This window comes from Sinohyriopsis cumingii, chromosome 5, assembly GCF_028554795.1.
Source record: "Sinohyriopsis cumingii isolate HCF-2022 chromosome 5, ASM2855479v2, whole genome shotgun sequence".
NCBI lineage: Eukaryota > Metazoa > Mollusca > Bivalvia > Unionida > Unionidae > Sinohyriopsis > Sinohyriopsis cumingii.
The window spans coordinates 79,484,990-79,511,975 of record NC_142965.1 but is presented as its reverse complement, the minus strand read 5'-3'; the positions used below and the strand labels follow the sequence as shown (position 1 = coordinate 79,511,975).

General features: G+C 33.8%; 1 protein-coding gene across 1 annotated transcript in view; it reads right to left on the bottom strand.

The window, feature by feature from the left end:
* The window catches only part of LOC149799566 (beta-1,4-galactosyltransferase 4-like), a 36,255-nt gene extending 9,788 nt beyond the window's left edge, over window positions 1-26,467 (bottom strand). Inside the window, exons 1-4 of the mRNA XM_089958212.1 lie at window positions 26,377-26,467; window positions 24,471-24,706; window positions 22,216-22,418; window positions 13,352-13,474 (exon numbers count right to left, since the gene is read on the bottom strand). Of these exons, the coding sequence (XP_089814338.1) occupies window positions 13,352-13,474; window positions 22,216-22,418; window positions 24,471-24,706; window positions 26,377-26,467 (653 nt within the window). The remainder of the gene's footprint in view (window positions 1-13,351; window positions 13,475-22,215; window positions 22,419-24,470; window positions 24,707-26,376) is intronic.
* Window positions 26,468-26,986: the final 519 nt, after the last annotated feature.

The following is a 26,986-nucleotide window of genomic DNA, read 5'->3' as shown; positions in this document are numbered from 1 at the left end:
GTAAAATTGCACAACATGCAAAGGTAATCCCATATATAGCACGAACCCATTTACACATAAGCATAACAATCAAGCACATAATATTTGTCAAATGCAGACGGAGTGAACGGAAGAATAATTGAGCCTATGTTCTCCATGAGGATGGAGGCCATAAGATGTAATAGTTAAAATGTTTATGTTGTACCAAAACAAGGTTAATGTTCTATTGTATCAACAGTGTGCCCTCAACATATAAATATTCTATCATAATTAACTTTTGGAAAACAAAACTATCAGATCCCTTCACTGAAAAGGGAAACATTAAAACAGAGGTGTATAAAAATAACAAAGTAAAAAGAACCGGCTAGTTGGAAAAAATATTTGGTACGTTAGAGAACATACAAACCAAAACAGATAACTATTAAATATAAGCAAACATTGGATATGCTTACCGCTATGTCTCTGACACATACAAATTCTAGAACATTGTTTATTTCTCAATGATTTAATTCAGTTAGTTAAGTACCATGACTTGTGTATGGATAAGATCGTGAGAGTTTGCAAGCAAACTGTTTGGGCACATCGTTATCGACATAATTTTCTTGTCCATTCATGCTACAAGAAACAACTTATTTTAGATCATAAACTATAAAGTTCCGTGACTTGCACAAATTAAGCCTCCATGAAAAATTTGTTTTATTTAACAATGCAAAAAACGAGGTTCAATGATAGTTTGACTGTATAAACATGAAAAATGTTATATCTTCTCGACGATATATGGCCAGTACATACATTTTGGGCGATATGAAAATCTGAATAATTAATGTAAAATTGATAGATAATAAAATAATTTTCCATTCAAATATATTTTATATAAAGTTACAAATGATTTCTTGAATATACGCTTGTGTGTACGTGTTAATTTTAATGGACTCATTCTGATGTATACATGCGTTTTCAAAAGGCCTGGTTCAAGACATGTTCCGTTTTGTTCTAAAATGTAAACGCTGATGTATGCCTCACATGTAAGTCAAACAGAGAGCAATCTTCAAGCTGACATTTCTAATTTCACTCCTAAAATCTAATCAAGGAGACATTGAATACTTAGTTGGGAAGGTATGGTTAAATATACACATCTGAACAAGCAATCCAAACATTCAGATTCTTACCCAGAGAACAGGGTTCATTATAAAACCAATGGGCATTGCCTACAGTTGACGAAACAATATGTGATAAATGAAATGATTACCATGATTTCCTTACGTATTTAATGAAAGACTTCAATGGCATTTACATTTCACTTAATCCTGCTACGGTCATATTAGATGGCATTAGAAGTCGTTACATAGAAAACAAACTAATTTTATGTTTGAAAATGTTATATGTATTAAACAGCTTTCTCTAATTATAATATCAGAAAATGAATATAGGAAAATCATCATCCTCTGTTTTATGCTAATATAATGTAATTCTTTATTTCATTCCAAACTCAGTTGTTCTATGGACATGGTTTAAGGCCAAGTCATTACATACAATGTATTGATACAAGTTTGATGGTCACGTCAATAATATTATTAGGGAAAGAGGCCTAGTATGGTGTAACAGAATGATGCGTTATCTCACTGGTCCAAAAATAAATATATGGCGTATGTCTCATGCGTGTGTGCCAAAGACAATAGTAGAAAACAGCCGACCAACAAGCAAGTTTTTGAAAATTATTGATCAAAGTTTATAGAAAGATTTTCAAATAGAACTTCAAATAAATATAGTGAAAAGTGTTTGTGACGGTAGACACATTTTAATGGCCAGTTGTTATTATATGGAGTTCATCTCAATAACGAGAGCTTCAAGCAAGCGTGACATGCATCACCAATGAAATGTGTTAGCCAGCTGCGTTTTATTGCAATAAAATTAGCTGTACCGACGTATCAAGGATGATAATTACAGTAGGCGATCACTGCAAATTATTACGTCAATGCAACCTTTATCACGTACATGACGTCTTAATAGTGAGGACAAATTAAAACGGTTACAGAAAAATGAATGCTATTTGTTGTGCAAAACTAATAATTTTCCGATTTATTCTTTAATGTGCAATATAAACACTTTAGTGTGGAATAAAGAAATGATAATTCTACCACATGAATTCTTACACTTTCAGTTATTTCTCTTCATAGTCTGGTACCGTACGACCGAGGGTCATGAATGCAAAGCGTCTTATGATTACTGATTTTGGAATAATTTTGTAATACTTATACTTCAACTTGTTTCCGTGGTAACATGCAAGACAAATAAATACGTTCATTACTCTTATGCACAGTGCAAGTTGCTTGTTCATAAATACACACATCGGACTAGTTGGAATCAGTGAATATGTTTTAAGCATTGGTGCTGACCATACTGATCAGACCATTACCATTTTCAACTCCTCTGTAAAAAAAATGACCAATGTATATTGTGCCCAAAGCACGCCGCTCTTTGAAACAAGGGGAGGAGGTGATAAATGAAAATATAGACCAATTTTCATTCTTGTCCTCACTGTTAAGAGAGCTTGAATCACACGCCTATATCCATTTGTATTCATTAAAACCAACATATAATGTGATATTCAACGCTTAATGACGTTTAAGAAAGATTCAATTTTGTCAAACATTCTAATTGTTTGGTATCAGGAAATAGGTAATGAAAATCATATAGGCATTTTACTGTTAGAATTTATTCTGCCATATAAATCAGGAACTTATTTATGTTCAGATTAAAAAGTTCTTTCCTTAGCTCATAATTAAACAAAACCAAAATCTCAAACCGTGTATTTAATGGTATTTTTAGTATTCCATCTAAGGTTACCCAGGAGTTCCTCAAGGGCCAAAGTTAGAAGGGGTATTTTGGTACTATTTTTGAATGATCTAACTTTGAAATATGACCATACCGATAGGTTTATTCATGCCCATTATAGCTTTTCAAGTCGTCGGTAGACATATTGATGAAAATGTAATGAGGCAAAAAAATTACATTTAAACATTTTAAACGATAATATGATCATAACTTTCTTAAAATACAAGTTTTTGTGTACGTGCGTATTTACCCATGATACATGTGGAAGAGACTAAGTCATGCAAATGGAACAAACACTAAAGCAGATACATTGTAAAATTTATTAAAAATAGTTATCCATAATAAACTGACCTGCCGTGCCTGAATGCGGGTTGATACAAACTTTGACCATAAAACTAGAAAACAAATGAGAACCGAATTTCACATCAGTATCGAGCAATAAATTACAAACAATCGCATGGAAGCACACTTGGTGAATTCATAAAAATTGGAATCATAAAAAAATTCAATTAACTTTTCTTTCGCAATACTGCTCCTCACATTAAATAAATCGTCATTTAATTTATACAAACTGTATAACAAGACAAGATAAAAAGAGCGATAGCTTTTATACACACGTTTCATCTTATACATCTGTTGTTTATGAGAGTAGTTTAGAATAACAAATAATCTAGAGAAAATGAAGACCCAAAACAAACAGCAGCATCGATGATGATGATGATCATGATAATAACGACGATGCGAATGAGGAGGAGGTAAAGCCATTGATAAACACAGTTGATACACATATTTCTATATGGACAAACACGTAGGGTGAGTGTTAAGATACGGCAAAATATGTCTTCTGCTCAACACTGAATAATTGTCTTATTGGAAGGAAATTGTTTCGTACACAAAAATTGGCATCTTAGCAATAGGCACAGAATAAGTGCAAATTAGAATCAGAATAAATTTACAAGTCTGAATTTTCATGTTCTAGCAGTTTCCAGTGAGGGCATGGTGTTTTATACCTTTTTGTCCAACTTTCTCGAAATAGGACTAATAAATGATATTTTAATAAAAAGCACGAAAAAGAAAATGGCAGTTTTGAAAGAAATAAGAAACTCTAAATATAGCTCTTGTCAATGGTATCATATCTGTTAGTGACATAACGCAAATAGGCTTTTTGCCTCGAAACCGTGCCAAAGCGACTGAAAGAAGATAATTTGCGGGAAAAGTAACATATCGTTCAATCCATATTTTACACATTGATCAAACATATATTTAATTAGTCTCGAGTTTGCAGAAGATTCTTTGAAGAATGATGTCCCTCCTAAAGGCTTGCCCGTAAATGTCCAGAATCCATGCAATCTTTTGAAGCATATCAAACTGTCGCCACTATGATAGATATTGCCACGTTCAGGTGTTTATTTTGTGAGAATCTTAAGTTAGACATTCAGAACACTTCATTTCACAACGTGAATATGGCTACACAGAGAATGCCTCTCCCATATATTGTTCGAATTGCTGTAAAAATGAAACATAATTGAGCTTTTACGACAATATATTATAAGTAGGGTTGAAGCTTGTTATCCTTCGATTTACTTAATTCAGTAAGTTTCTAGTTTACCATAAATGTAGAAAACGATTCCAAGAATTCTCAAAGATGGACTAATAGGTATTTCAATTAGAGAATTAGTGGGTTAAGTTCAAAACTATTCATTCATGACTGATACTGTCTTAAATAAAGTCTGTACAGGAAATTAAAAAGTGCATTGTCAATAGGACTTAAACATTGAGATGTACAAAGATTGTTTATTCAGTCACAACGACAATTATTTTATGTAATTAATTCATTGATTAATTAATTAATGTAAGCAGATCCTACAATTACAAGATGTATACCACCAAACTGAATAGATATTTCTTGTCTCTTTATTAAGTAAATTTTGCTTGATGATCAACACCACCACTGTATTGAAATAAAAGACAAACATAATTAATTTTGTCAATTTTATTTCTCTTTTACGGTATGCACAATTTATCTTTCTACATCATCTGGGATTATGGAATTTTCAGGGAGTATAGTTTACAATCCTTTTGTTTGTCCTTGCAATATACCACTAAGAAACAACGTGCATATTCTCTGAAATCTTTTTTTAAAGAGATTTACGTTCGAAAAAATATCGATACTGATGTTATAATATATTTACTACTGAAATCTAGTAGAAATATGTCACTTTTGTTTTTGTTTTTCACGACGTCGTAATTCTCACAGACATAAAACGAACACAATGTATTGGCACCATTATATGTACCGACCAGGAACTCTAAACACATATCCTAGGGAGCTGTCACTCACTGTCACCTGTTTATTTCAGAATACACACTTTTATCACAAAAACATTGGGCAGAAAATAACGATGTAAAACGAAGAGTTGCATTCAGTATCTATCAGATTTAGATTGTCCAAAAATTGGGCAGTCCAGAGATTATTATGTTGTAAGGGTCTTTCAAATACATTATTTGATGCCTAAAGCATACTTATTTTTGGGTTATTGTGTGGGATTCTAACCTCAGCATCAGGCACAAGATAAATGTAGAGTTGTGAACATCTACATTTTCTTATCCTTTCAGCTTTAAGAGGATATCTTGTTGTGCTCTGCCTAATTGAAAGATCACTACAATTTAATATGTTGTGTTGCTCCCAAAACAAGCCACATGCAGTCGTTTGTGCATAAAATCGATGACATTTTTAGTACTAATTTGTCTATACTTTTTTGTTCATCAACGAAATAGTGGTTTGTAGCATCCTTTACCAATCAAATATTGCGAACACACCACATGTGATAGATATTCCACATTAGTCACATATATTGTTATCTGGCGCCATTCAACCCTTTTACTTCATCTCTGGTATTGCTATTTTGTATCTAATTTCACGAACTCCAGTAGGAAGAAATAGCTTGAACCTATAGATTTTTATATCGTAAATATTAGACCATTGGTCTCGAGCCATGACTGCTGCTATGACCATTTACTGTATAGCATTTACCAGCAACATAATTTGATACTGCTTCCAGTTTATTTAAATTTGGATGAAGTAAGGGGTACTCTATTGTTCTTAGTGTAAATATCAAAAAATTGTTTAATTGCAGGCATGTACATGATAGGTTTCATTTACTGTATTACACGCACCTACATACACACACAATTACTCAAACACACACATATACTGTTTACTATTAAGGCAGTATATACATTATTCAAAATCGGTCTAAAAGTTCGTGTGCGACTAAAACCTTTTAAAGCTCTCATCAATGTGCTTTTGCAGATCTAAGACATTGTTAGCTCTAACATGACCTCTCTGTTTAATTTGGATCATGCTTGCTCCTTTCTAGGTCACGTCATCAAAATTTTTTATTTTCCAGCATTTTAGGCATATCATTATCAACACAATTTTGTAGAAACCTATTAATAGTTGCAATGAATTTTTGTTAAGGATATATTACATTGTAATTATTAAGTTGCAAGTCAGTGCTTATTATATGTCCGAGTGCAACATCCTTGCCATTCATTTTTCCAGCAATGTTTAAAGAAAAGACTCCAACAAAACCATCAGTAACAGGAACGTCTACGATATAAATCTCCACTTAATCTGCACATCTACACATGGTAAACGTATAGTCTAGGCATGCCATGAGAATCTATACCTTTTTGAATTTTATCGACTAAATGTGTTGTTCTATCTATCAATTTTTACATCTATGCAGTTGTTCGTAATCATTATTATTATCGTATGAAACAAATTCTCAGTGCACATATTTTTAACAGGGAACGAGTCAAGCAAACACGAGCGATAATGATTAAAGTAACGTTTTGGTGTTATTGATTTGGTCAAGGAAAGAATATAAATAAAGTGGTTTGAAAACCGCTAAAGCTGTATCCGTTGCATAAAATACCTGAATAATGTTCAGTATTCTGATTGGTGAATTATGAGTTAAACTTTCAACATTAAAAACTATTCAGCTGCAGAAACCATCTCTTCCTGCGGAAAATGTTTCAATACCCGAATCGAATCAATTGGAATGTCTGCATGTTAATTTGAATCTCTTTCCGATATAATTATTCTGTTCAGTCTCCAATAAAAAAATCAAGTTTCATCTCTTTCTTAGTTGGAAGAATTAAGGGGTAACTTGAATTGTAGGATTTAACGGTTTTGTTGTCAAGTAGTCGATTGTGATCTAAGTGACAATCGATCAATTGGCGGTACAATTTGTTCAATATGTATGTTTGATTGTGGATAATTTGACATGTTGCAACTGTAAAAGAAGGTTGAAGTTATTTGTAGCATAGTTTATACAGTTTCTTTTTAAGTAGACATCTTATTATATAATACCTGACAAAGTTATCATATTGGCTTGAATTTCTTTCATGCTTTTCTCCGATGATTTTAGGTATAGGTACAGGATAAGACAAATCCAGGCTTGTATTATATCGACAGTTGACATGACTGTGTTTTATCCAGACTCCGACATTTTATCTTGTTCTGTTTACTGTTTGTTCACAGCTACATCTAACATCTTTTACCAATGAATGTTGAAGACTATGAAGAATATAGTTTCATTTTGCTTGAACAAACCAAGTAATTAATATATTACACCACCACCTATAAAATGATAGCTCGTCCGGTTTGACACCGTCACATTTCTTTAACGTAGAAGATCTTAATTTTTTGTAAACTTGTATAGTTTCGTGTCATTTCTTGAAACGTTCGAAATTTTGCTTCTTTTAAATTTCCGAAGGATAACAGTGTTATCTACACTGAAGGAAACATACAATCAGACACGACATCGAATATGTTTCGTGTACAATCGGATAAGTTCTATAGTATATAGCTTAACTTCAGTAATCGTAATTGTGTTATTGAGGTTATTAAGACACAGATCAGGTCCCTTCATGTGCATCTTTTTAGTTGATCCAGAGTGATGAAGAGAAAGTTTAAATTGGACAAATACTAAATAAATGACCATGCCATCAAAAAGAGAGAAGTAAAGTATATTAAAAGGTTGAAACACTCAGAATGACTAATATCATCAATGAGGAAAATTTGAACACTATTGTCTACTCTGTGTTCCATGTTTAACTTTATCACATAGTATAAAAACATAGAAGCTAGTGAACATTTCATCCAAGGAACATTTGTCTTATTATCATTTTGAAATTATTTATATTATGTTGGCATTTTGAAATGTATTTGTTTGAAAGTTATCGAACTAGTGCTCACTGCTGACTGAGCTAACCATTGCTTAAATAAAAAAGATCTGGCGAAGTATCAATTTCAGTTTGATGTCATACAATCTTGATTACTTTGAAGTTCCAAACCGTTTATTCTGTCGATTGAAATCAATTAGTTAATTATTTATATCACAGGTTATTATATTCAATGAAACAGAATAAAAATATTCAACACTAATTAGATAAATAATGCTTAGTAAAGAATCTCTCTCACACGAACGTAGAGAGAGAGAGAGAGAGAGAGTGTGTGTGTGTAATCAACATTAATGGAAAAGATGCAAAAATAGCTGATATATCTACAGAGATAAAAATGACAATATATCCGTAACTGTGTTTCTAGCGAATGTCGTGAAAGTGATTCTCCTACTAGTAGCAAATAATTTGTTACAAAATTAAATATGGCTTAAATGGGCATCAAAGATGTAAATAAAGTCGGTAACACGTGTAAGCTATTTCACACAGGAAACACTTTGGAGCTCCAGATCAGTACAATGTCATTCTTAAAGATATTCTTAATGTCGTTTCAGTATTTCTGAATTTGTGCCTTCTGAATGGTGAACACATCATTGCACATCATCAGATATTCCTTATGACCATTGTAACGAATATTCTTCTACTTTAAATGTAATGTTGTATACTTTGCCTTCTTTCTGTTTCTTTATAATCTATTGTCATAATATCACAGATAATTTTTATTTTCCTTTTGGAATACGCTTTGTTTTACTTTGGTATTTTTGTTAAGTGTTAACCAGTCACTGCATTTCGCAAAATTGTTATGGCATTAATAGATGCTTCCCATTTTCGATAACCAACGTTTCGGTAACAAACATATACCAATAGCACACACAGGATGTTCGAATTTCACTTTTGCATATCTTATGTATTGCAGAAATTGCACCATGATGCTTTTATATGTGTTCTAACATTGCTCGTCAAAATATAACATACCCATTAGCATGTCAATAAGACGGTCGAAACATGTATATAATGAATAATGTTCTCCATTCGACAAATTATGTGATAAGGATGAAAATAGGCATAAAATAGATAATGTTCTCTATTGTCCCTGTGCTCCTAGAATACATATTGCAGATGATCTGACAAATTATGTGGCCATGCTATTCTTTCATCTATCAGACTGTTGTGTGTTTTTATGTCCAACTTATTGACTTATTTCTTTTACAGAATGTATCTCACTACATGGAAGCGTTTTCAAGTATTCAACATTACCTGGCCAAGAATTATATTTACGTTTATAAGCTGCTGACGCAATGTAGGTATAGTCTCTGGAGAACCTTAGTGGCGCATAAGTAAAGTATTTTATTTACCTTGATGTATCTTTAGTCAAATTGTGGTGGACGTTGAAAATTGTTGAGGATCAAAAACAAATCTTTCTTAGCAATGTTATTGTTATTTTATGTGAATACATAATCGTCATGTAAAGATAGTCTACAATCAGGCAGCACCGTTCTCATTCTGAAATAATTATGACATTTTATGCTGATTTTTTAACTAAAGTGCATTTGTGTCTATAAAACGGATTATGGAAAACCCAACAGACATATAATGCCATTACCACTGCATAGCGTAGTTTATTCTACAAAATTTCATGTAACATTGAGATCTGTATTGTTTCATTAAACAATTATGTTTAACTGTTAAATTATTAATACAAAAATACTTCATGGACTGTATGCAAGAAATGGAGTTTAAGTTTGGTATGATTAAATCGCGTTAAACGGATCTGATAGTTAAACTTACTTAAGTTCATCAATCTCATGAATTAAACTGTGATGAGGGACAAGAGTAAGATGCTGCACTTGTTTTATTTTATAATATGGAGTTCACGAATCATTAATAATGTTTCAGCATTTGGTAACAAAACATATTAGTATGTTCTACAGTATTCAACTATAATTCTTATAAAAGACTGGCTTTTCTTGTGCAACTACGATAAATCTCTATTTATCGTTTATCTTATTCTTAAATAATTCCCTGTTGGGTATCCTGTCTAATAGATTCTTCTCCCCTGTTGTAATAAAAATTAATCTGGTTTCTTTACACACTTTTTGCATACCTGACATTTTGTATTACCTCCATTTCCACAACCAGTGTTTTTTTGTGGCAATAGTAACATTTAACAAGTAATCGGTTTCCTTCGAGCGTCTGAAATATGGCGTCAATTCTACTTTGTCATTAACAATTAGTGTTTTCGTCTTAACATCCATTATTTTCTGGAGACGAATATACTTTGTATCTAAATAGTTTAGTTTCATTTGCTACGACACATCTCATGACAATTTTATGAAAAATGGAAAATTGAAAATCTGTTTACAGTGAAATGATACCCGATTTTAATTCATCCAGACTGTGTAACTGTCCTCATCTGATCTATCTGGGTTAAGTTGGCGACATTTTGTCATTGTAGGTTTTATGTATTGTTTAAATTGTACATGACAATACTTTTGAATAACAATAATGCATACAACCATGCGCGTGCCAAATTATTATGGTTTTAAATATTTTGATTGGTAAATGTTAGGTGGGAACCTAGGCAAACATTCTTTTATTTGGGATGTTTCGCCAAATTTTAATTTTGAAGATCCAAGTGTGATCTATTTTCATCCTTTCTCGCTTTAACTCATGGCTATCTGTGTGAATGAAGAATGTTACATCCATCGATTACCGCTGGTAACCCTTCACCTACATCATGTTTGTATTTTGAGTGAAACACTTCTGCTTTCTATTCTTTCGTTTTTTTCTTAAAGTCTTTCCGAAACAGATACTTTTGGCTGGCCCCGGTAAGTTGAAAAGTCCTTGCTCTATTTCTTCTGCAGGAAAACTTATTTTTTTGTTGCAAAACGTTTCCCTCATCAATATGCACATTTTGAGGCTCTAGCGTATTGGTGAGGTATTGAAAGTGTAGTTTACATCATATTTCTTTGTCTTTTTACTTTCTCTCTTCAACCTTATTTAGAGAAACGATATAAAACCATACGCACAAGATTACAGGCACCGTGAAATAAAATTGACTGTAGGCTAATATTAATGCTCCTATTTTCAGTGCTATCATCATGAAATTAAATATATAAACGCATCTTGTGTGAAAAACATCAAATTATCTTTTGTGTTAAAAAAGCGACATATTGACTTTGCTATTGACTAGTATGTTATTTTGCAGCAATTCCTTTCTATCGTGAAAGAGAGAGAGAGAAAGAAAGAAAAAAGAACAGAGTGAGAGTGAGAGAGAGACCTGGCAGAATTCATCGGGTTAGTAAAGTCTCTCTTGTGTGGTAATCACATGTAAATTCCCACGTTAGTTTCCGGTATTTCAAACCTCATATTTGCCATTCTAACCCTGAAATGAATATATATATATATATATATATATATATATATATATATATATATATATATATATATATATATATATATATATATATATATATATACATACATACATACTGACGTACCTTTATACATACATGCATACATACATACATACATACATGCACACATGTAACTGGAACCGTGCTAGCTCAGTTATTACATCATCCGAGTCATTATCAAAAATCAAGGGTTTTACACCAGAGTCCACTTAACACCCATTTGGTAGGCATGATGTAGTCAATATTGCATTTCATTAAAAGCAATTAAAAATGTTTATATCTATTATTACCAAACTGCATGCTCCTTTTTGACGGAAAAGTCATTTTTCCACGTGGAATAAAATCAAGATGAGTATGTTTTAATTCAAGATGTAGAGAGTGTTCGTAAAGTACCTATCCTCAATCTCTTTGTGTCTAAGCCCACCCCTCCACATCCCCATCCCTTGTCCAATCACCATTGTGTTGGTTCTAGGGTGGTGTGCAGTGGATGGGGAGATCATTAATAGACCTAACTTAGGTACTGCCCAAATTAGGCCTAAAACGGATTAGATCCTGATTAACTCATTTTGGTCAAACTTTCCAGGGGTAATTCCAGAACCTTGTTCCATATCTGATCTGTTTTGTATTGCTTGCCGTATGCGATATGTTGTTGATTTCATTTTTAATGGCACTTGGGTTAGAAATAAGGTATTTATTTGTTAATAGCAGGGATGGCCACTAGGCAATGGAAACAAACAGAGCATTACAAATTGTTTGATCTGGACCTAATCTGGTAATAGACTATTGGTTTCTATACGTAAAAACAGGCCATACATATATACACAGCGGTTTAGCCAGTGACCCTTTATTTGATAAGCCTTGGCTGCCCACGAAGTTCAAATCGAACAAAATATGAATGCAAACCAAAAGGACAAATCCTAGAAAATAAAATTAAGGAGTGGGAGGCAAAATATTGAAAAAGGCAAAGGGTTTCATAAAAACAACACAACACAACGTTTTCCTACTCATCCTTAACAAAGTTGTCTTTGGTCGACTGTTGACAATATCTTCAGTTTGCCACATAGACGAAATAAACATAAAGGAAACAATAAAAAATGAAGTTGTCAAAACTAAGCAAAATAACCAAAAATAATTGATGTATTATTTACATGTCTATGAACATGCTTAGTGCTACATACTGTCGGCATTACCAGAATTAGGAACACAAAGATCCGTTAGTTATTTTTCGCTTCTAGTCTTTATATCCTGGATACATTATATCGCCTGTGACAAAAATGAATATTATTAAATTTACGTTACAGGAGAAAGCTACAAAAATGAATTGCTACTACAACAACAAGAAGAAACAGCAACTATTACTATTACTAATACTATTAAACAGTCGATGCCAATATAATTAGAAATATACAAAATCCTTTTAATATCAATACACAGTTTGAATAAGGCATCATAATGTTTGATGTTTTCTGTTGTTGTAGAGAAATTAATTGCTGCAACTGACAAAATAGATCAAGATTGTAATTGGTATAGTGTATAGAAGCAATCTAGAAATGCAAGGATCAAGTAACTTTTAAAAAAAGTAATATCAACTTTAACTAGAATACATCAACCAACTATTTAACACTAGAACAATTGTGTGTTTTTACGCATTGAAGATTTCCAAAAGTCAGGGATCATTTGAGGAAACCCGTGCGCAGAGAATTTTTTTGTTATTTCTGATTACATTCCAGAATTCGTGTTACTTGCAAAATATGACAAAATGACTAATTGTTCTCGCTTTTCTTTACCCGATGACCCTTGGCTTCGTGGAATGGTAGTATCTCTATTCACATAATATGTAGACTGGCATATACAAAATTAGCATGCTGTACCTGATATTAAAATCGTCATCCTCTCCTCCCCATCCAAAGTAAACATTGGAAAAGCCGTTGGCTTTTTTGTACTGACTATCTGTCAAGGCAATGACCCCACTCACGTATGCATCATACGGTAAACTGGGAAAAATGAAACAAAATATGCGTATGAAGGTGAGCAACTATATTCATAAACCCAACAACGACTGAACTAAAACTATATTTCTTATTTTACTTCACACGACGCCAATTATGTTTTCTATAAACTATTCGTATAGTAAAAATGAATTAACACCTTGAGTTACTTCCATTGTTTGCCAAGGTAAATCCCTACTCTTTTTGTTATTCCTTCCTTCAGACCGTGACAAAATGCCTAGTATCTGAAATCTGTTGAATTTAATGTTTGCTCTCCTAATATAATAACATACAATAGTGTGCTAAACTGAATATTTGAAAATATCTCTATAAATGAATTTCTTTCATAAAGTTGACCTTTCATTAATATCATAGACCCCAGTTGACATAACCCAAGAATAATATCACTCTTCTGCACGGCTAACACATGGAGAAGATTACTAGCAAATTTCATAAATTTCCACTAAGTGATTTAGAGGGAGTTTCGTTAAAGGAAACACAAAGGAATCAGAACATCACAGACGTGCAGATTACCTATTAAGACTGATGATCCCGCATAAGAAAAGAATTCTTTTTCTCTTTCCTTTCGTCTTAAATTTTTTACTTTGCAAAATTAAACTTTCTCTACGAAAACTTGCATTGGCACGATTGCACAGAAACCGTATGATCAAAGCAATCGCAGCAAGGTCAGCCTGTTCAAAATGGATATTCAGATTACCCTATTAAATTGCCTTTTATGCCATTTAAGTAATTTTGAATTTTGTTCCAGTCTTTTGTGTTTTAGAACATTTAATTTTTGTGAATTTTTTTATATTAGCAATGTGGGGCGATATGTCCAAAAACGAGCATTAACATTACGCCCACATGGGCCTTTATAGCGACAAATGGGGATTTAAAATTTTTGTCCATTACGGTGACTAGTGGGAATTTAACAGCGTAGGCCCTCAGATGGAGATGTTGAGCCTAAAACCAGGCTCACTTGCATAAAAAATTCTAGTATTATATTCCAGTAATGAGAGACTGTTGTTGTGTTTGCTGTCATTCATCAGCTTTCCGTTCCTTCAATCTCTCTTGCAACTACATCCATTTTCTTAGTACCGTCGGAATTAACCTCTCTCTTCCCTCACACACCTTTGCCTTCTTCTCTTCTCTCCAAGCTCTTTTGATCTTGGCTGTATCCACTTCCATCATTTATCGGAGGAGCCCCTTCGCCGATTTTAAAGGGTCTGTCTCCTTGTTCAGGTGACAGATGTAAGGGTAACATGACATATCTTTTACTTGGTCCAGGAGGTGTTCAGGTGACAGATGTAAGGGTAACATGACATATCTTTTACTTGGTCCAGGAGGTGTTGTACTCTCTCAAAGAATATCGAAGTGGTGCACAGCTTTCTAACTTTGATGTGTTCTGTCATGCTTCTATGTTGTCTGGTCGACGATGATTGGTAAAACTAATGATGACGATGATATCTGTGGCAAAACTGGCGGAACATGAATTATGCTCACCTATGGCCATTAAGCTAATTGGGGATTAAAATTTATTAAAATTATTCGACTCCTGTGAGATATGGCCGACCACCTGAAGACACTCAGTCCTGCGTGCATTATAGTACGGATCTTGAGCTTTTCTTTTATGCCTATATCACACTGCAGTAATAAGAATTTCTCGGCAAGGAAAATGATGGAAACTCCACTGGAGACCAGAAACATTAACTGAGACGTTCTGAAACGCCAGGAAATGTATTTGTTAAATTCTGCCCAGTAGTCTAAGTAAGGCTATTCCCTTTTGCAAATTACGTGTAAGTCACATATAGCAATTCGCAAGTAGCCATCAAAAAGGTTGGGATTTTACTTCTAATGGCAGGTACAGGAACGGCCGGAGGTGTTCCGGAGGCAAGAACTTCTGCTTTTTCTTTTTTGATCTATGGATTCTGAACTTGAGATTATGGCTGGCAGTATCATATCCTCCCATTGATGGTGATGTTAGATGGGTGTGGCCTCTATACTGTGGACTTTGTATAGTTCATTAATCACCAATACCAGTAGTAGAATCGGACATGCATGTAATTGCGATCCAGTGAAGTGGCACAAATAGTGATTGCACCGCTTTATATGCATTTAGCACGGACGCGAAGGATAACTTTCTTAATGTGAGGCGTGAACTTTTAAGTTTTGTTTTCGCTGCATGATACAAAGTTTGGATTTCGCTATAGCAAGCAGCTGGATTGTAGCAAATGCCGGCGTAATGTGTATGCATGTTGTTATTATTGCTGCTCAAACATTTAACCAAATACAAATGCTTTTTATTCGTGTGAAATTATTTTGTGTGACGAGCAAAAGAAGTAAAGTTTATCTAAGCAGGTGTAATCTATTCGTCTAGAACTTCTTTCTTCATTTTCTTTGTTTTCTCGCCTGCAGCTAAGGGATTGGACATCATCGCTGGATCCAACTGGTCTTTATGCAGGTGTTAACAACATGGATATTTTAGCAGGTTGAATCCCTTTTAATTATTCTCCTTTCTGTATCATCCCCGTTACCTTGGCGGTGTTTTGGAGCTGACACGTTTTGTGCTAAGATTCTTCTCGTCTAAAACTTTCTGATGAAACAGTTGAAGCAGTTGCAATAATTGTCCATACAAATGTGATCTCACTCGTTTCTTACAAATAGAGGAAAGAGCTGTATTTCATGTTCGTAGAAATAGGGAAGTTGCAGAGACTATATGTAAGGAACTAAACCTAATTTTCATGCTTCCAAAGGATTCAAATGTAGGTTTCAAAACGATATGATATAATGTCTCTTAAGCCTGTCATTTTTGTGTTCATCTTCTCATAACGTTGGCTAAATTATGTCCAGCACTCGATCCTTGCAAAGGAGCAGAAAGATTAAAGAATGTTCCTATCAGTAGCAAGGGTAGAATACTTCATCGACGAACGAGTACTCTTCTTTTGACTGGTTGGCTTTTTCTTTCTCACTATTTGTCAAAAACGTGATAATGTCGTCTTAATTGGTGTTTCTTTATCTTAGATAAATGAACCTTTCCATTTAACCGTTCCATTTAAAACATTCACATAACATTCACAAATATATTGATGAAAGTTTGGAATGATTTGTTGCATGTTTTCGCATCTGATCTTTGAATTCGGTAAGTACCAACAAGACATTCCAATTTTTAGCTATAAAAGAAGCTGACATACTTTTTGTTTTGAAAGTCAGTTTAGATGTTCCCGATGATACGTCTTGACCCCAATCGTGTAACAACTTTGTACGAAATTTAAAATAATTTCAAAACGAATACTAAATTGAAATCTGGTATTGGAGTGGTTTCATTATAAACATAATGTAGCTAAGATTTTTTAACTATTTGGCCAACACGTGATCATGAGAAATAAAACATTATATAATGCGCATCGAAAGTAAGGAGAAGATGTGACTGTAAGTTTTTAAGTTTGCGTAGTGTAGAATAATAGAATATTTCACATGTCAGACAATAACGTTAATGTTTTATTTAGCCTTTAACAGTCACAAGACTTTCTGTTCTTCATATGTTTCTGTGTAGTTTTAATTTAAGACCATAAACTTTACATTCTTCGACTGCGTGTAAGCATTAGTTTTAAATAAATTTTAAATAAAGCAAATACATTTTAGTATTAAGATGGCGTTATTGTCGTGTAAATCAAAGTTTAATTCCCTCTTCGCTTTCTCCTAGCGTATCATCAAAGATGACAAGATGTGTTTTATTAACATCATACAAAATCTCATCATCTTCGCAAGGAACTCCTTTTACACACTAAATGGTATCTACCTGAAGTTCATGGAGTAATGTTTTAGCCGATTGCATTTGGTTATCCTGAACCAATAATTTCCTGCAATCCGTATGTTACGGAATGGCGAAGATACAGTGTCTCCAAACCTTGACGATACGATCTATCATCAATCACTTTCAGGACGAAGGATGAAGAATTAACCATTTAGGTTGTATTTTGTGTCCTGAAATTCCCTACGTAATACAAGACATTTTAAACATTTTAAGTTTGCGTAGTGTAGAATAATAGAATATTTCACATGTCAGACAATAAAGTTAATGTTTTTTTTAGCCTTCAACAGTCACAAGTGTTAATTTAAGACCATAAACTTGTAATAGATGTGTTCTCCTTTACATTCTTCGACTGCGTGTAAGCATTAGTTTTCCTCTAAACAGCCTGTCTCATCAAATCATAGATTCAATATCCAAACATCGCAATATTCGACAACGCTGAGAAATTCTGGATCAGATTTTGAACGTCGATCGGCTTTGAGTTTCCGCATTTCTATCATTTGGTATCCTTGACTTTCCTGACTCTCCATCCTTCATAAATTTTGGAAACAGTTCTTTCATTTTGGACTCTGAGAAATGAATAAACATTCAGAAATTAGAACACGATATATGAATTTTGAATATCCCATCCATTTACAGAAGCGTGGTCCAAATTTCTTTCTTCCACTACAGTTTCTTGCATTTCGTATGCAGTTGTGTTTTACACAAGTATGTAACCAACACATAGCTTTTGTTGAATAGTGACGACTGATATACAGAGGCTAGTTTATTCTCGGGCATGAACTAATGCACACACTTTGGTAATGGTAGAAGCATCCTTTATGGAGCCAAGGCTTCGGGATCCAGAAATAGTGGTCGAAATGTTCCAAACAAACTTATTAAAATTTCCACATCTGAACGACAATATTTATACAGTTGTCCTTGAAAAAAAAATAAGTCTGAGGAATGAGTTTGGTATAAAACTTCTCGTTCTTCTTTTGTCCTAGAGTCGTGGTCGTAGTATTGAGTTTGAGGCAATACTGAAGAAAGACTTTTTGGTTTGCTTTAATATTGGAAAAGTTTGAAAAATAAGGTTTCGCCACTGCTGGAATTAAAACGTTTTAGGCATTCTGCTCCATGGCATATCCAAACAACTCATGGAAACTTTAAAAGATTGGTTTTCTACTTCCATGGTAACTGCTGGATCCTCAGTTCCTTGTTCTGACGAATATATCAATAGAAATTGTCCGTCATATTCACAGTAATAGTGAGTTGTAACTGCAGCACATCAGTGACGATTTCCGAATCGATGGACCAACTCTTTTCTCCAGGTATCGTCGGTGGAACCTGATACACACTCGGTAAACTCTGCAAAAATACTAGAGTCACGAAGTATCTTTTCACGTACCCCTGGAACCACGCTACAAATCGAACAGTAATTAAATACAATTTCTTTCATGTAATAGTTGCAAGCGCAATGAACCACCCAAAAATGTAAAGACATTTATAATCCTCACAGTCCTTAATCGTTTTGTTCTGATTTTTATTCAATATCTGCTAGGGTTCAGATACCTTGGATACGCACACTCTACGAATCGGTCATATTATACTATATCGTTTCATTCCTGGACAAATATGTGACCTTGTTTTGAAAAAATACCAAGATGTCTAAAATTGGAGCACATTGTCAATACATTCTCAAGGACTCTGCAGCTGTAGCAATTATTTCATAAAATATTGAAGCCAAACATCCTCGACATCTTTCTCCACAATTAATATGTAGCTGTTTAATCAATAGACACATTTGTCACAATAGTATCTGTATCAGATAAATCATTTAATAGCAGTAATAGCATGAAACTAATCTTTGTGATGACAAATATGAATGTATTTTCCGGCTACAAATCAGGTTTTTAAAAGAAGAGTCCGTGAGTTACGTAAAGATAAACATTCAACTGATAAATGGGAGATAACACATCTTGAAGCTTTTGCATCTCAGGAACTGAACACATGGTCTCTTTGGAGGTGTCTGCTTCTTATAAAAGGACCGTTGCTTCACTTCTTTGTTTGGCTCTTTTCGATCCATTGACACTTCTATTTTCATTTCCGGTCCGCTGCATCGTTTTTTATTTCTTCTGCATATGTTTGAACCGCCACAATGACGCTGGCTAAGTACATTAGATCTTGATAATTGTTTACCTGACTTGAACGCTAATACACTGACTAATTGATGCTTCGTTGGATGTGATATGTTTGTTCTGTGAGGAGCAGCCTTTCCACCGGCCATATAAGCTCATAGTACAAATATTTAAAGTGTTGAATATTTCCAAGATTTTGGAAGAAGTTAATTTCTCCAGCTGTACTAAATTCGATCCACACAGCATGTTGCATACTGAATGAATGAACGTCGCAGCATTCTATCATTGATTCCATTAAGTCTATAATGAATAAAGCTGCTCCCAGCTGGAACATTATACTTGAACTGCTTATATATGGAAATTGGAAGCGTTCGTTTTACATTGTCAGGAAGTCACTTCAGTGCTATCTAACGAACGACGTTCTCTGTCTTATGGTATATATTACTGATATTGGCTCAGTATTATTCATGTCTTCTTATGAATCGCTAGCGTGAACTTCTGGTAATACTTCATGAAATTATGAGGCAGTACAGAACGTCACCCTCGCTTGGCTTCTGATTTTACTTTCGAAAGGTGTGACCGTTTCACGTTGATTTAAAATAATTTTATTTGATCAGAGTACACAATTTTTCCATATTTACAGGGACTCGCACTAGAAAAGCATATTTTTATTCTGTTTCGAATTGCGAGGATGGAAGAGCCATAACAGATCACACTTTTAGTCAGAGATTTATAGGGAGTCATTCAAGAGACAATTGCAATACAGCTTCTGACTCCTCTCGAAATAAAGGTCAAAATTATAGGTAGTTCCTCGAGAGAAGGGGAAATGGACTCTAGAATCTCTACAACGTCTAGGAAAATTTAATTTTAAGACACAGACAAAGTGAGACAAAAGTAAAAATACATTTTATCAATGTCAAGAACATGACATTCGTTTTTAGCGTGTCCTAAGGAAACGAGAGGAATGGACATTCGGAATAAGAAGGAGAAGAACATATTCCTGCATGGAGAATACACAAAACAATGTATGTGTGCCTTCCTTTTAATTTCTTTTATCAATTATAGATAAGATAGAACACCCACAAACAGACACATGCACACAAACACCCACATATACATACATATATACACACATACACACACAAAATGGTCATTCGGGCATTGAAAATAATCTGAACGTGACATCATCAGCTGCAACTGTCTACTTCCTTTTCTAGGTCCAACTGTAACACGTCTTGACTTTGAATGTTGCAAACATGAATTATCATTCCTTTTTTGTGTGGCTCATTGCGTTTGCAACTATGAAAAATACATTATTTCATTACTCTTAGATGATGTAATGACTACTGCCACTGCTGACAGATCAGTCGTGAACGTGAATGTAAGGATAATTACCATACGTCCTGATGTGTCTTAGTTTGTTTCTGTGTATATATTTTAAACAATCCTGCTATTTTCGTTGGTTAATAAAAATGTATTCTTCTTGGTTATTCACACGGCGTGTCATTGGTTTATACAGATGAGTGCTGGAGTGTATATACCAAATTGTATGTTCTGTACTATATCATGCTTAGTTAATATATAAAAAATGGTGTTGGATAGTATATCAAAATAGGTGATAGATAGTATATGAAAATGTGTGTTTGTATATCAAAAATAGGTGTTGGATAATTATATATATCAAAACTAGAAGTTGGCTACTAAATAAAAAAGGTGTTGGCTAGTGTAACAAAAATAGATGTTGGATGCTATATCAAAAATTGTTATTCATTATGATAGCAAACATGGGTATTGGACAGTATAGCAAAATAGGTGTTAGATAGTACACAAAAATGTGCTGGTTAGTACATAAAAACCAGGGGTTGAAAAGTTGATATAATTTTAACATTACATTTTCATTAATGCTGCAGAAAGACTCACAATTTTAATTCACATTTCTTCCCATATCGCTCCAAATTACTACTCACAATCCTTAAACACCGCTTTATATGTTCGAAATGAAATTTTTATATGCTTATTTATTGGCATCTATACGTCTCCTGGTTACATGTTTGTGACATTGAAATGAATCTTGGTGCCTGTTTATTTAAATTATTGACATTAACTGCAGCGGGAGGCATTGGTGCTGTACGAAATACAAGCCTAGTTTCTTTGCAGACGTTGAAGTTTCCACCTGCTTACTATCAATTTAAGTAAGTTTAGGTTGTGCGATTGACAAACAAATCCCAACTTTATTTCCACTCCATCACCATTATCGCCCTAATACATTGTTATGAAGTCTATATTGAGTACACAAAGGCATCAACGATTAATTAATTAATTGATTGATTGACGTTTTAATGCACATCGGAACATGGCAATGTATAAAAGGCCGTGCCTTGAAATACGCTACCTCAGCCAACTCTTCTTCGTTTAGGCGGGCTCTCAGCTCGCAACCCAGTGAGCCAATTGCTGCTGACGCGATGGTTAGAATCGAACTAGCTAAAATTATGGACATTTGAATACCACAGCTTTCAGATATTGCTATTTTGAAAAAGTATTATCTTAGTCTGATATCATCGAAAGCCATCCACAAGCACACCACCACTACATGGCCACACTCCCTGGATCTAGACCCAAACGTTACAACCTAAAATTAATTGATGTATCTATCTGCATTGACTCCATATATTATACCCTCTCTCTGTTTAGACCACCATATGGACACTGGACACTGTCAAAAGAAGCGAATTTCATATTAACTTCAGAATGGTATAGAGTATCGTATATAAAAACGGAGAGAGAGTTTAATTACATTCTTTGGATATATAAAAACCTACGCATATTCCTTGTTCGCTGTGCGATAATTTGTACTGCCAGTGACAAGATGTCTCGGTTGATTTCCACATCTATATAGATTTTTGTCGTTCATCATTATCGAATCAACGTCATGAATTATGAAGCAGGAAAAATTACCACTTTCCTTAGCAATTAAGACTCCTATATTTGCCAACAGTCCTCTGTTAAACTGCGTTGGAAGTGCCTAAAACAAAGATAAATAACTGAATATATTTCATCAGCTAAGATCAATTGCATATTAAATATTATATAAAATAACGAGATTCCGAGAAACAGGATCGAATCTGAGCTATGATGTGACGTGATTGTTGGACGTTGAATACTCTTTTACATCTGGAGTTTTCATTTAAATGAAAAAACTTAAATCTATTTCCACAAGCAATTTGTCGAGGGCACCTCCGAATTATTAGAACAACTATTATATTGTAATAACAAGATATCTATTTGAATTTAATGTAGTGAATGAAATCGTTTGATCATCGATCATTGAATGCTGTGTTTAATATGCCTAATCATTTATACACTCTACTGATACGTACAGGAAAGCATGACATTGAACCACTAGTAGTCTTGTGCTAAACAAACATATCCATGCATTATCATTACTCCATATTGCTGCTGATTGACAAGCATACCATTGCATAGTAAACTCGTATCAAACAAATTAACACATTTATTATCATTGCATCCTATTTCTGAGGACTTGAAGGAATCACGTTATAAATGAAGAATAGGAGGCGTTCTAGAAATGGGTGAACATAAAATAGATTATGTACGGGTTTGACTGACCAGGATTGTTTAATAATGATTATAAGATTTGATTTAAAATAGGATCTTTTGAGAGTTTATCCTTGTTGTAACTGAAAACAAAAGATGCATTTTATTGATGTAGTTTCAGTCCTTTCACATAAATTAATTTGCATAACTCGCTGCTGAAATTAGCACCTGACTGTTTGTTGTGGAATTGAAAAGACCTGTTTCAAACACGTATAGATCAGAAAATGGCCCGACGCGTATGATTTTCTCTACACAGAAGTTGTCATCAGGGATGTGTTAATACTGATAAAAAAAAAGTTTGATCATGAGCGTTCAGAAAATCAAAATTATTAATTGTTTATATCAAGCTCGTTGCATAGGTGTAATATGGAAGCTGAATTAGTACCGTAAGTCATGTAGGCAAGGCATCGAAGAGTTAGTAGTATTGTGTCAAGGAAACAAGTACCTGTCTTATCCCTACCCTTAGAAATCTTCAGGATATTATTATATACAACATCTATCTGTCCGTCGTACCATCTTTCAGTTAAGTATTCTTTTACATCTATCAGTTGCACTTATTGAGTCCTACCTTAGCTCAAAATGAAAATATCGTATCACTTACCTCAATCATAAATATTTACTCATACCTCGGTCCATAATAAAAAATCCTATTACATGTCTCAATTACGAATGGAATTTGTAACACTAATTAAAAAATATCTGTATTTTCTTACTCTTGGCGTGCTTTGATGAGTAAAATATTGAAATCATTCAGCAAGTTTCCTGAGACTCATATTACATGAGCACAAGTATTAATACATTTTTATACAATGAAAATGGATGTACTCCCTATCCTGATCCCCGTTTACCTTATATGATGTTATGCCACGTTTATGTGTATAATGGAAATTTATCAAAAAGTTATTAACCCTGATAATCCAAAAATTATCTTACGTAGACTGTTTTCGTTTTTGTTCTCGTTGTGGATCCTGGGGATATTTACTCTTATATATCTTATTGCGATTCGCATTGGAAAAAAAAAAGTTTCAACAAAGATATGATTGAGAGGGAAGAAGTGTCACAACTCAAGCACTCATCTTACTATTATTGAAAAGAAGTGTCGCAAATGAAGCACTCATCTCACTATCATTGATAAGAAGTGTCACAACTGAAGCACTCATCTCACTATCATTGACAAGAAGTGTCACAACTGAAGCACTCATCTCATTATTATTGACAAGAATGTTGCCCCCAAAATGATGCTGATGATGATGACAATAATGCATGTAGGAAAAGTATTTGATTGACCGATTGCATCTATAAAGTTTTCATAATTAATTTATAAAGTAGAATATAACTTGGCACATTAATCTTTTTATATATCGAAACATAATGTATGGGTATATAGCTAAATACATGCATAAATAGTCAAATACATACATAAATAGATTCATATTGGAATAATTACACTTCCGCTTACCATTTCAATGACGAATATTTGATACTCCAGCTGCTGTCTTTGAAGAATATTGTGTAGGTGTCTTGTCAGAATATACAGATGCTCCTGTCGGTCCCTGTACGGTATGATAATCGCGGTTCTCTTCCTTGCTGCGTAATCACTAGGTCTGTACCTTCCGCCATACACAACACGTCGAAGGCTGTCTTCATTAGTGACACTTTCATTGACATTCTGAAGACTTATGTTAAGTTTTCCGACTGAAATGAACGAATAACTAACAATAAAAACATCTGTATCAATAAATCAAATTTTCAATCAGTCCACCAACAGCATATCAACAGACTCATCAAGGATGGAAATGCGCATCACTCATTTGAAATCTATACTTTTAATTCATGCTAAAATGTTTCAGGAAAGTTAGTACCGTAAGAAATCTTATGTCATTTTGAAAGAACATTTTGAGAATTATCAAGAATTCTTTCACTGTGGTATGCGGGTTATGACTGCATATAAAATCATTTTGATTGAATATATCAGGCGATTTATTTTATGTATGTATATCTACGTGCGTGTGGTTTTGTGTCTCAGGGGTTGGACTGTGACTCAATGCATTATTCAATCAACCAGTTTCTGCTTGCGAGATATTATATACGAAAAAAGACCATTGCTTCTTAAAACTCTATGACTTTCAGATTAGCTGATAATATGAACGAGTTAGCAATATATTATAAATAGTATGCTCAAGTTCCTTCTATTGTTTGTTTGTTTTTCTTTGCTTTTAAAATTCTCAAACAAAACGCTTGAAAGTAATTCTTGACCTGTCTAAATCAACATATCGAGTTATCACACAAACAATGCAGGTTGACTCATACAACCAGTTCGAAGAATCATTAAATCCAGCCTTCCAAATTTAATATAAAAAATTAACAGGTTCTCTCACATAGTTGTTGTTGTGTAATTTCTTTTTAAGATTCTTTTCTGACGTAAATTACAAAATAAAATCCATTAGAAAAAAGCAATAACTACCATGAAGGCACTAGCAGAGTTAAGGCTCTTGATTTGTATATTTGGCTGAGTTTTCATTGTTAAATCTGACATCTTTATCAATAGTACTTTAGAAACCTTTCAACTAAGAAAGTAATAACACATTCTAGAGGTATGGAAACTCTAGAAAATTAAGTATTGTAGTTAAATGAGGAAATGCTGAATTTAGTAATTTACGTTATGTTATATATATTACCGTATATTGTATACTAAACGTTTGTCCTGATTATGACTGAAATTTAGGGTTGTGGATGGAACTTTCTCTAACTGAATTTTGTCATGATTGTAAGTAGGAAACAAAACGTGAATACGAACACTACACATAATATCTACATCATTCGATACCTTGGTAGGTATATCCATTTATAAATATGATCGTCTCAGATATGGATTCAAACTGCATTTCCTTTTTGTTGATATTTTTTGTTTTGCTTTTACCTTGATTAATCTGTGTGTGTGTGTGTGTGTGTGTGTGTGTGTGTGTGTGTGTGTGTGTGTTCCTATGATAATGATTATATGGATTATTATAAGAGACATTTTACTAAACATAAAACGAGATATTTTTAATGGAATTCTAGTTTTAATTTCTATAAGGAATTCTAAACAAATAAACAAGAATTTCTAGAACAGGTTACTGGAGGCTATACGGTCCAAACCAATTTATTTGTACTGAGCTCATCAACATTATTTGTTTATTCAACCACATATATGCAATGTACACGTGCAGACCTTGCATAATACAGACTGGCTCATCAAAAGTTCCATTTAGTCAAACTTTGTTTGTGTCACAAAGTAGCTCTTGATAACGACGCGCTACTGTGTTTCGTGATAGTTACCTTGGCCTTATTGGCAAAACTTAGACACCGAATGACGCTGAACTTACCGAGACCGGGCGGAGTTTCAGGGCAAGGGTTCAGGTTGGTTGTATGTCCAGTGTTCTTCCCTCGAGCCACCAAATGTTTTAGGTCATCCATATATGAATCCATGAGAAAGATGCCATGCGTGATATTGCAGAACTGGTTCTTCCCAGCCCTCAGTAACGGAGTCAAGCTTCCGTTAAGATACAAGTACAAGTGATGTCTAACATTTGCTAATGACCATAGCAATCCGTCAAATAAGAGGACAGCTGTACCAATGATGACGAAAAAGGCAATGGATAGACCTTTAATGCTGACTGGGCACTTGGAACAATTTATGGATTTCATGTTCCTGTAAGCGAAGAAAAATTAAAGCAAATTTGTAAATTGACTCTCTTTATTGAGAAAGAGAGATAGTGAGAAAGATGAGACAATAACTAGATGGACAGAGATTATAACGTGTTAACAATGTCACATTTAGAAGCAAATTGGTAATTAACTTTAGTGTCAAAGAACCGAGGGACTTCTGCTGCATATAACTGCAAGATACAAGTTTATATCATACTTGCACATGTTTTCAGTACATATTTATTTCCTCCTACAGGTATGTAATCATGATGCACAACCAGTTATATT